Genomic DNA, 12471 nt, shown 5'->3' on the forward strand with positions numbered 1-12471 from the left:
CAAGTGCTCGGTCCTCAATAGATTTCTAGTTTGGAGGAGTCTTATATGAATGGAAACAGCCACTAGAAAATCGGGCAGAGCAGCACATTTCTGTGCTAAGCAGCTGCTTACATTTCTTTCAGCTGATAAGTGTTTATAAATGTCGGTTACATAACCAGAACGTATTCAGGGCATAAAATATGGTCATGCTAATTTCTGAGAAATGAAGGGCTTTGCTTTTCATTTTTGCTTAAGCATTCTATTTATGAAAAATGATAGCTTTTTACTTTCACACACTCAGTGTAATTCTACTGCAAAGCCTATAATTGTAATCATTACAGGCCAGCTTTGTTAAAGGAGAATGTCAGTTTAAAAAGAAATCTCCTCTACACACAGCTAGTAGAACTGTGGAAGACCAATGCCTGAAACACCCTGTGCTCAGGACCCTATCGGCATCACGTGATTCTTCAGCCTTAAGAGCCTGGTTAAGTTTGAACGTCCACATGATGAATTGATATTCCGTTCAGATATGTGTGTTTGTAAACATTTCCAGGCTTTATGCCTGAGGAAGCAAACATGACTTTAAAGCAGCATTACTTACCAATTTTTTATTTTGTTTTTTTGCTTGTATGTGAGATTCTCACTTCATTATGTGGCATTTGTGTTATTTCTGTACACAGACTAATGCAATCGGACGCACAATATTTATTATTCATTTTTATGTAGAAGTTGGCTATTACACTGGTATGTATTTTATAGAGTTTACACATTACAAGAGATCAAGCTGTTTCCAAATCTCACTTGTTAAATAAGTGTAAGTGCTTGTAGCTAGAGATGGCTGATGCAAGATACACTATATGGACAAAAGTATTTGGATGCTTGACCATTACACCAATAGGGACTGTAATGACATTGTATTCAAATACATATACTTTAATATGGAGTTGGTCCCCCTTTTGCAGCGATAACAGTTTCCACTCTTCTAGGAAGGCTTTCCACAAGATGTTGTAGTGTTTCTGTGAGAGTTTGTGCCCATTCATTCTGTAGAGTATTTGAGGTCAGACACTGATGTTGGACGAGAAGGTCTGGCTGGCAATCTTCGTTCCAGTTCATCCCAAAGGTGTTTGATGGTGTTGAGGTCAGGGCTCTGTGCGGGACAGTCAAGTTCTTCCACACCAAACTCATCAAACCATGTCTTTGTAGTCCTTGCTTTGTGCACTGGGTCACAGTCATGTTAGGATAGAAAAGGGCCTTCCCCAAACTGTTGCCAGAAAGTTGTAAGCATAGCATTGTCCAAAATGACTTGGTATGTTGAAGCATTAAGTTTGCCCTTCACTGGAGATAAGGGGCCAAGCCCAAACCCTGAAAAACAGCCTCATACCATTATCCCTTCTCCACCAAACTTCACAGTTGGCATAATGCAGGCAGGCAGGTAACGTTCTTTCAGCATCCGCCAAACCCCGACTCAGCCATTCGACTGCCAAACTGAGAAGTGTGATTCGTCACTCCACAGAACATGTTTCCACTGCTCCAAAGTCCAGTGTTGGTGGATGCTTGACATTGGTCTTGGTGATGTGAGGCTTGCATGCAGCTGCTCGGCCATGGAAACACATTCCATTAAGCTCTCGCTGCACAGTTTATGTTCTCACATTATTGCCAGTGGAAGTTCGGAACTTTTTTTGCTATGGAATCAGCAGAGCGTTGGCGGCTTTTACACACCATGCGCCTTAGCAGTCGTTGACCCCGCTCTGTGATTTTATGTGGTCTTGCGCTTCGTGGCTGAGTTTCTGCTGTTCCTAAATGCTCCCACTTTCTAATAAAATCACTAACAGTTGACCGTGGAATATCCAGCAGGGATGAAAAATTACGAACCGTCTTATTGCAAAGGTGGCATCCTGTCACAGTACCACGCATGATGTCACTGAGCTCTTCAGAACGACCCATTTTGTATCACAAATGTTTGCAAATGAAGACTGCATAGCTAGGCGCTTGATTTTATACACCTCTGGCAACAGATCTGATTGAAACACCTCAATTCAATAATTAACAAGTGTGGCCAAATAGTTTTGTCCATATAGTGTATATTATTGCCAGTATAGCCCAGAGGTAAAAGAAAGACAAGAAATCATTGGCAGAATCTAACGTGCAATTATTCTTATGCTGTGTCTGAGCAAGATGCTGTATATAAACAAGTTGTATTTATTTAGTATTAAAAAGCAATAATGACAGTCTCTATATCCTGTAGACTCTGCATGGTATACTAGGTGAAATCCTCCGACACAGGACATGTGACAATTAAGCCGCGAGTTGAGAATCACCTGACATCGGTCAGAGGTCACAGTCACACAATGTCGTCTTTCCTGAATGACACAAGGGTTGGTGTAGTGTCTCACTTTGCAAGAGTAGCAGTGGGGAACTTTGTTAGGTCACACTTATATTCATTTGCTTTTTGGGCCATATGACTTGCCAAGAATGAAGACTGAGTAGAACCCAGGTCCCTGATTTGTGGCCAACTGATATAGTCTTCACAAGGACTGAGTACCAGTTTGCTAGTAATTGTTGTGGTTCTTGACCACTCAAGTCCTGGAAGAAGCTTCATTGCTTCAAGAAAGTATCCTTCATTCTGTTTTATTCTTCCTTCACTGTACATATTTGTTGTTTCCACTTGTATGGATTTCCTTGTTCATCCAAGGTAGCCAACGTTTTGCAGGAATACCAGCACAAGTGGTCTCATGTTGCCTCAGTCTTATCACATAGAACCAGTATTTTATCTTATTTACACAGATTGTAAGAAAATTCAATTGGAAGATGATTCACTTTTGTTGGGTTAATAATATCAATTGCTTTCATTTAAGGCACCTCCAGGATTGAAAAAGAACTTGTTGAGAACCTATGAATCTTGGAATGCAGAGCAAATCAGCAAGAATGGCCTGTCATCCCGGGCCCAGGCTTTATTTAGCCTGGCATGGTTTCATGCTGTCTGCCAAGAAAGAAGAAACTATATACCCCAGGTAACCCAATTCAGTTCTGTCCAATCAATGTTTACTAACGGAGAAAGCATCCCACTTGCCCACACACAGTAGAGGCAGCAAATTTGAAACTAGTTTTTAATTAATGATGTGGTTAATATGTTTACCAAGTATATCGACGTTCCTTTTCTCCTGGTTTAACTCGTTTCCAAGTTCACAGTAATATAGGAAGTAAAGAAATGGAACAATGTAGCGCACACCTTAAAACATTATAATAATAATAATAATAGTTGTATTATGCTCATCTGGAGCTTCCAATAGTCTTTTTTTCCCCCTCTTTCTTTTAGAGGTGATTCTAATGTAGCGCATGACCAAAACCAAAGAAACAACAAATGTTTCCACTTTCTTACGTTTAATAGGACATGTAAAAAGGTTTTCAAACTTTTTAGGGCCCCCTTAATCTTTATAACAGTGTTGAACCTTTGAATACCAAAATAACAGAGGTCACTGTTAGTAAGTGGACTGCAATAGGGGGCCTGATTCCCAGTAAACCCAGTCTAGATGCTGCATTTTACAAATAGAAATTAATACTTTTTTTGAAATACAGTCCAAGGGCCTGAAGGATCTGAACTTGAGAAACTTCTTATTTCAGTTTCCTGGACAAAACCATGTTACAATGCAAGGGGTGCAAATTAGTTTTCTGGTTTGCACATACGTTAAATACTGACTGTTTTTTCATGTAGCACACAAATATCAACTTTAAATTTCAGTGTATAAATAAGCTATCAAGTATTTGTGTGCTACATGAAAAAACAGTCAGTATTTAACTTATGTGCAAAACAGAAAACTAATTTGCACCCCTTGCATTGTAACATGGTTTTGTCCAGGAGACCTAAATAAAAAGTTTCTCAAGTTAAGATCCTTAATGAATCAGGCCCCTAGTTATGAATCCACGTCAGAATTTGAGGATAGTTAAAGGAGGACACATCTGTACTCGTCAGAGATGACCCATATGATTAATCGTCACACTAGGAGATTGTTTGCCTAGCTTTTATATTTTTTTTATTCTAGCTGTTGTGCTTTTCATGTTTTTTTCTATATTATTTTTTTGCACAATATATCTCAATAATTTTCATTCCGCCAGTATTTTATGATACAAACCGTAGCGATTATTTACCTCTTATCTTTCTACTTAGCTCTGATTTGCGATCATGTTAATTTATTCTGCGTCCACACGGCGATAAATTACTTAGAACCTTTAGCATTGTGAGCCAACCTCATTCATCCTCCACACTGCGTCTGACACTCAGGACCAGGTTGCAGACCCATGAGAATTTACTGAGAGAGATTGTAAAGTCTATTATAGTATGTAGATGTGGCCGGGAAGCATAGGCTTGTTGTTCTTCCTTTTACCTTCAATTTTATATATATTTGTCTAATTTTTATTACAATTCTAAGAAGTCATTCAATGCAAGACAATAAAATGCATATGTTTAACTTCCATTGATGTCTTACAGCATTTATTATGGGGCAATATACACTGATCTCATAATGTTCTAACAGGCTTAGGCAACCAGTGTGTCCCCAGCTGTTGTGACACTACAAATCCCAGAATGCTTGCCAGAGTCTGGCAGGGCATGCTAGGTTTTGTAGTTCCTCTGTTTCACTCTTCTATAAAGGCAATATAATCCTATGTTTTTACATTTATTCTATTTTGTATTTCTACTAATATATACATATAGTAAGACATGTTTATATATATAAAAAAAAAATGTTGCAGATGACATTATTTTTCTTATATCCCATAATCCTCTTATCTCTTAAAGTCCTTCTGTCAATCTTATTTAAATACGATAATTTACACATATAACAGATGGGATCTATTGGATGCAGGGCCTGGCTGGACAGGGGGCAGTTCCCATAGTGGGCTACCTTTTCCCCCAAAATTTTGGGTCTAAAAACTGGGTGCGCCTTATACAGGGGAAGTAGCGCTTACCCTGTCAGATGCTTCCTCTGTCCGGTAAAGTCTTCTTTCCTCTGTCCGTTCTGATGCTGGAAAGTCGCTTACCGTCCTCTTCACGATGACTGGATGTGGTGCATGAACCGCAGTTGGAACGCACACTTCCGGTTTCTGCATTTGGCGTTTTTGTCCAATCAGGACTTTGTCAAAGTCCTGATTGGAGATCCGGTCATCGCGAAGAGGGCGGTAAGCGACTTTCTATCATCAGGATCAGAACGGACAGAAGAAAGAAGTCTTTACCGGACAGAGGAAGCATCTGACAGGGTAAGGCAGAATTAGCAATAGGCTTAGAACTCCGTCTCTCCACTCTGTAATACTCGCTGCACAATTACTCTGTGAAAATATCCTCAATTTTTTTCATATGATTTATACAGGTGCGTCTTATACAGGTGGACATACGGTATGTTAGAACATATACATTCCCTGTATTAAGAACAATTCAGAACAAAGTTTGAGGTTATTGTGTATTTTAGTTTTTTTTGTTTTTGTTATATTATTCAACTGTGAAGCCATCAAAACCCAATTTGAAGCCAAAAATGTTTTCTAATATTTAAGAATAATCTATAATTCTATAGGAATTCCTACATTTACCTACTTTAAAAATACTTAATATACTTAACTTTTATTTGTGTTTTTTTATCATTAGGGATGGACAAAGTTTTATGAATTTTCTCTATCAGACCTTCGTGCTGCATATGATATTATTGACCGTCTTTTTGAAGGTGCGTCTATGGAGCTGATATTTTTTACTTGCATTATGAAATGGCTTTAAAAATTGCATGATACTCTACCGTTATGTTATATTGGAATATGTGTCTGATCTAAGCGCATCACATTCAGACAATGCAGTATTTTGTTCATATGTATTGTAGATTTGTATATTGTGCGATGCAAATTGTGTATTTTTGATTGTGCATTTGAATCTCTGAAATGCAGACACCAGACTGGATATACACAACAATATAGGGAGACATATTCTCCTATGGGACCATGTGGCATAGCAGTGCAGCATATATACATATATATATATATATATATATATATATATATATATATATATATATATATATATATATATATATATTATATATCATACTTACCTACTTTTGAAGGCAGCTGTCCGGGAGGGGGTCTGTCGAGGGGGGCGTGGCCATGTGTGGTGTGTCGTTAGGCTCCACCCATTTCAATATTAGGCAATTCTAGCCAATCGCAGCAGGGGGCGGGGGCCACGATGGCGCATTTAGCGCCACCCCCACCATCTGTAACAACGGGGACGGCTGGATCTGGGATTTTTGCCTGCTTTCTCGGGAGTCCGGGAGAACTCCCAAAAATGTAGGAGTCTCCCGGACATTCCTGGAGAGTAGGCAACTATGATATATATGTGGTTACAGATGGAGAATGTCACTCGTAGTGTTAACTGCTCTGTTTGCACTCCTTGTTAAACAAAAGAGCATGCCAGATATAGATATAGATATATATATATATATAGATATATATATATATATATATATATATATATATATATATATATATATATAATATATAAATATAATATGACAGCGTTTGGTGAATTATGAAATATAATCTTCATTTTTGCAGGTGGCAGAAGCTTTCAGTGGGATTTCGTGCACGGTCTCTTAGAGAATGCAATTTATGGAGGACGTATAGATAACTTCTTTGATTTACGAGTCCTTCGCTCCTATCTGGAACAGTTTTTTAATTCTCATGCAGGAGGAATACGAGGCAGCAAGATGGCTTTCCCGTTGTCCATCTCTTTGCCAAATTCATGCAGCATCATGGTAAGACGTCTGACGTAAAGACTCTGATTCTACAGATCTGTGGAACTATAAATCCCAGCAATTTCATAAATCATTAAGCTGGTAAGAAGCAGGTGCTGGTAAATAATATTTTTGTATAAATCCCAGCATGCCTTGCCAGATTCTGTAGGGACTTGCTGGGACTTGCAGTTCCACAACGGTTTGAGACCCGCGTCCCAGGGGCGCACACAGGATTTTCTCCCCGAAAAAAAATAAAACGGAGAGCTGCTGCGCTCCATTTCGGCGGCAATGTATTGTACAGCAGCCGCGGCGCTGTCAAAGAAGCGCCAGAGGTGGTGCTGTATTGCTTCTTTGACAGCGCCGTAGCTGCTGTACAGTACAGTGCCGCTATGTAGGGGCACTGTTTAGCCCCCGATCTTCGGGGAGGGGTTTCTGGAGAACCATAAACCACCCCTGCGTGCGCCCCTGGCGTCCTGCACAAACCTAGTTTATGATGACAGATTGCAGGTACTTAATGTTCAGCATTTTGGAACAGCTACTGAACCAGGATATTATACTATAATAGCATTATTAGGAAATGATACAAAATGCACCTTGTCCTTCAGTTTATTTCCTTTAATTGAGTTGTTGAATGTTTTATGTTACAGTAAAGTTAATATGCAACTAGATCAGGGTGTTTTTAGGAAAACCGCTGCTGTTCCCCAACCACAACATAAACACACGGTTACACTTGACTCTGTAATGCTGCAAATTTATCCCGAAAAAAATAATACTGCGCATCTATCACAAAGAATATATGTGAATACACAGTTTATTAAAAATACATAAAAAATAATATATTGAACCCACTGTATTGAAACTAAACAGCTATTACAGCTCAATAATGGAAACATTTGTGAGATACATTAAGTATGGAGAGTTACTATTCATGAGTAATGGTAATCAGTAATTTTAGAAGCCATTTGTTGTCAAACGAGCACAGTTCCTAACTTAGGAGTACACAGGGAGTAAGCAAAACAGTCCTGATCTCTCCGGCAATCACCCAGCAAACAGTCACGCCACTCACCAGTGTTACATTAATCCACCTCCGTTAGTCCTGTAAACTTTTATGATTTGTGTTGCTCCTTTAGGTCTTTGCAGTATCTCCCACTGCTGTAGTAAAGATGATTCGTCTCTCAGAGTTAGCTGATAGCCACAGAGCAGCAGTGTTTGTTAGCAGGCGCAGCCTCTTCTAGAGTGATTTAGAAAAACTGACTGTTTGCTGTAAGTTACATCACCTTCCCCTCATGCATAACATAACTCACTACAACTAACATTACCCCGCTACAGTTTTTAAGATCTGTTTTGCGCTACACTTATTTACATGATGGGGGCACTGGTATACAGTATGCTGACTGCGGATGATGATTAGGTTTTGCAGTAACTAATATCACTGCTTCCTCTCATTAGGAATGCAGGTAAACACCAGCCACTGCGCAGACCGGTTTACACCATTTCATCATCAACTTTTATTTATATAACTCCGCAGCGCTGTACAGAGAACTCATCCACATCAGTCCCTGCCCCATTGGGGCTTACAGTCTAAATTCCCTAACACACACACACTCAGACAGACACACAGACTAGGGTAAATTTGTTAGCAGCCAATTAACCTACTAGTATGTTTTTGGAGTGTGGGAGGAAACCAGAGCACCCGGAGGAAACCCACGCAAACACAGGGAAGACATACAAACTCCACACAGATAAGGCCATAGTCGGGCATTGAACTCATGACCCCAGTGCTGTCAGGCAGAAGTGCTAACCACTGAGCCACCGTGCTGCCCTAATACAAATATCAAGTATTTATTTAGTTTTGCCATTTATGTAGTACTACAAAAACCGTGCACGGTAGTTCCTAAGCAACCTTAGCTCTACCGCTTACAATATATGCAATTAGAAATGTAAAATGTTTTGTATATTTGAAATGAAATGCAGGTAAACTGTAACTCTGGTATTGTGTCTTCCTACAGGACTATCGCAGTGTTATTGACAGCCTGCCTGAGGATGATAAGCCGGCTTTCTTTGGTCTACCTGCCAATATTGCCCGTTCCTCCCAGCGCATGATCAGTTCCCAGGTACTGTACCGTGTAACCCGACGTAACATAACTGTGTACAGAAGACTAGACAAAGCAATATGAGCCATACATAGGGTGCGTGTAGCTAGTACTGTCAGCTCTTGGTAACATTGCATTAGGGATGTGCATCGGCGACTCTTGGTGTCTCGTGTTTTGTGTTTTGTATTCGGATTTTCGTGATGTTTTGGGTTCGGATTTGTTTCGCAAAACACCTGCCGAAAGGTTTTGGTTCGGATTTAAGGTTTTGGATTCGGATTTTTTTTTAAAAAAGCATAAAAACTTAAAAAATCAAGTTTTTGGGCTTATTTTCACTCCTACGCTATTGTTAACCTCAATAGCATTCAATAACAAGCATTTCCACTAATTTACCGTGTATACTGAACACCTCACAATATAGTTATTAGTCCAAAACGTTGCAACGAGGTATCTTTCTGGACTGTGTAGAGGAGTGGTCACCACAATATATATAATAAGAAAACCATCAACTGGTATGAATCGCACCAAAAAATGTACCTGGACTGCGTAGAGGAGTGGGTCACCACAATATAAATTAAAAACCCTGAACTTGTATGAATCGCACCAATAAATGTATCTGGACTGCGTAGAGGAGTGGTCACCACAATATATATAATAAGAAAACCATCAACTGGTATGAATCGCACCAAAAAATGTACCTGGACTGCGTAGAGGAGTGGTCACCACAATATAATTTAAAAACCCTGAACTTGTATGATTCGCACCAATAAATGTATCTGGACTGCGCAGAGGAGTGGTCACCACAATATATATAATAAGAAAACCATCACATGGTATGAATCGCACCAAAAAATGTACCTGGACTGCGTAGAGGAGTGGTCACCACAATATAATTAATAAAAAACCCTCCACGGGTCTGAATTCCCCAAAAAAAAATTCTGGACTGCGTAGTGGGGTGGCCCCGGTACCCAATTTGATACCGGGGCCACAATATAATTAATACACACTCAACTGGTCAGAATTCCACCAAACAAGTATCTGGACTGCGTAGTGGGGTGGCCCCGGTACCCAATTTGATACCGGGGCCACAATATAATAAATACACACTCAACTGGTCAGAATTCCAGGGAACAGATGGCGGACACCGGATGGACGTCTAAAACCAACATAGCAGTTAAGGGCGCAGTTCCTGTTTTTTGTGACTGCACAAACAATTAACGTAGTAATAGAAATGACAGTTTTTTTTTTTTTTTAAATATAGAAAGAAAGAAGGTAGTAATAGAAATGGCAGTTCCTCTTTTTTGGAACTGCACAAACAGTGATGAAAATGAAGGTGGAGCTGGTGGCATGTCACGGTCCTCTTCAGAGGACAATCTCCTGACCAGCAGGTCTTTGCACCGCTGTAGACTTGTGTCCGCCGGAAACAGAGACACAACATACGCTTTAAACCGAGGATCGAGAACGGTGGGCAGAATGTATTCCTCTGACTTTAAAAGATTGACCACCCTCGGATCCTGGCAAAACGTACGAAGGGCTTCATCCACAAGAGCTACATGCTAGGTGGAATCGCAATGGTTTACCAGCTCCTCCCTCACTTTCTCCAGCTGCTTCTGCAAAAGCCTGATCAGGGGAATCACCTGACTCAAGCTGGCAGTGTCGGAACTGACTTCTCGTGTGGCAAGTTCAAATGGCTGCAGAACCTTGCACAACACGGAAATCAGTCTCCAGTGCGCTTGACTCAGGCGCATCCCCACTCCTTTTCCTATGTCGTAGGTGGCTGTGTAGGCTTGAATGGCCTTTTGATGCTTCTCCATCCTCTGCAGCATATAGAGGGTGGAGTTCTAGCACGTCACTACCTCTTGTTAATTTAGATTGCAAGGCTTGTAAATACTTTGAAGATAAAAAAAAGCAGGCTGCACAGACTGTGGAGCTAGAAAGTGAAATTAAATGGACCACGTTACTTTGGTCGCTATCTATGCCCCCCCCCCCCTCTATCCCGCCCTACACTTGTAGTTGAATATAAAAAAAGCAGCCTGCATAGATAGACTGTAGAACTAGAAATTCAAATATACAAAGAAATGGACAAAGGCTGTTTGGTATCTGTCTGCATCAGATCCCCTCTCCACTAGGAGTAAAATAGAAAACTATTCAGCCGTTGTATAATCTAAAATATAAATAGAAATTGAGAGAGGCAATTTGGTATCTGTCTGTATCATAATCATCAACATCCTCCTCAACGCCAGCTACATCAATATCCTCCTCCCGGTGTACAACATTCACACCTTCATTAGCCAAATCTGTAACTGGACTGTGGGTGATCCTTCCAGCATATGCAGAAGGCGTGCTGCAAATGCTGGATGGAGTCACCTCTTCCTGTACAGTGATGGGAAGGTCAGGGTTCACAACCACCAACACCCTTGGTCTCGCCTTGGGGATTTGTGATGTCATCTGTTTAGAAGGCAGAGTTCTTTGCTGTTTTGTTGTTGTTGCTGACAGCATAACTCTCTTAAATTTTTTGTAGGGGGGGATGAGGAGGGCTTAGATCCTTGGGTGAAGCTGGACCACTAGTCATGAACACGGGCCAGGGCCTAAGCCGTTCCTTGCCACTACGTGTCGTAAATGGCATATTGCCAACTTTACGTTTCTCCTCAGATGATTTTAAGTTTCTCTTTTTGCTACTTTTTGAGAACTTGTGCTTTTTGGATTTTACATGCCCTGTACTAGGAGATTGGGCATCGGGCTTGCCAGACGACGTTGATGGCATTTCATCGTCTATGTCATGACTAGTGGCAGCAGCTTCAGCATTAGGAGAAAGTGGGTCTTGATCTTTCCCTACTTTATACTCCAAATTTTGGTTTTCCATTATATGTAGCACAAGAGAGTGTACCCCTAAGCCACACACACTCGGCAGAGCCTTTAAAAATTATATGCGGCACAGGAGAGTACCACTGGACTTATACTGCTGAATCAGTGAACTTTGTAATAGCAGTACCACTGGACTTATATTACAAAGTTCCCTGATTCAGCAGTATAAGTCCAGTGGTACTGCTATTACAAAGTTCACTGATTCAGCAGTATAAGTCCAGTGGTACTAATATATATTACAAAGTTCACTGATTCAGCAGTATAAGTCCAGTGGTACTGATATATTACAAAGTTCACTGACTCAGCAGTATAAGTCCAGTGGTACTGCTATTATAAAGTTCACTGATTCAGCAGTATAAGTCCAGTGATTCAGCAGTATAAGTCCAGTGGTACTGATATATTACAAAGTTCCCTGATTCAGCAGTATATCAGTACCACTGGACTTATACTGCTGAATCACTGGACTTATACTGCTGAATCAGTGAACTTTATAATAGCAGTACCACTGGACTTATACTGCTGAGTCAGTGAACTTTGTAATATATCAGTACCACTGGACTTATACTGCTGAATCAGTGAACTTTGTAATATATATTAGTACCACTGGACTTATACTGCTGAATCAGTGAACTTTGTAATATATCAGTACCACTGGACTTATACTGCTGAATCAGGGAACTTTGTAATATATCAGTACCACTGGACTTATACTGCTGAATCAGTGAACTTTGTAATAGCAGTACCACTGGACTTATACTGCTGAATCAGTG

At 40.3% G+C, this 12471-nt stretch overlaps 1 protein-coding gene across 1 annotated transcript in view; it reads left to right on the top strand.

Moving 5' to 3' along the window:
• Positions 1 to 12471, top strand: part of DYNC2H1 (dynein cytoplasmic 2 heavy chain 1) — a 350876-nt gene that overhangs the window by 218875 nt on the left and 119530 nt on the right. Inside the window, exons 81-84 of the mRNA XM_075198801.1 lie at positions 2835 to 2990; positions 5615 to 5690; positions 6568 to 6767; positions 8756 to 8860. Coding sequence (XP_075054902.1) covers positions 2835 to 2990; positions 5615 to 5690; positions 6568 to 6767; positions 8756 to 8860 — 537 coding nt within the window. The remainder of the gene's footprint in view (positions 1 to 2834; positions 2991 to 5614; positions 5691 to 6567; positions 6768 to 8755; positions 8861 to 12471) is intronic.

This window comes from Mixophyes fleayi, chromosome 2 (genome assembly GCF_038048845.1).
Source record: "Mixophyes fleayi isolate aMixFle1 chromosome 2, aMixFle1.hap1, whole genome shotgun sequence".
Classification (NCBI taxonomy): domain Eukaryota; kingdom Metazoa; phylum Chordata; class Amphibia; order Anura; family Limnodynastidae; genus Mixophyes; species Mixophyes fleayi.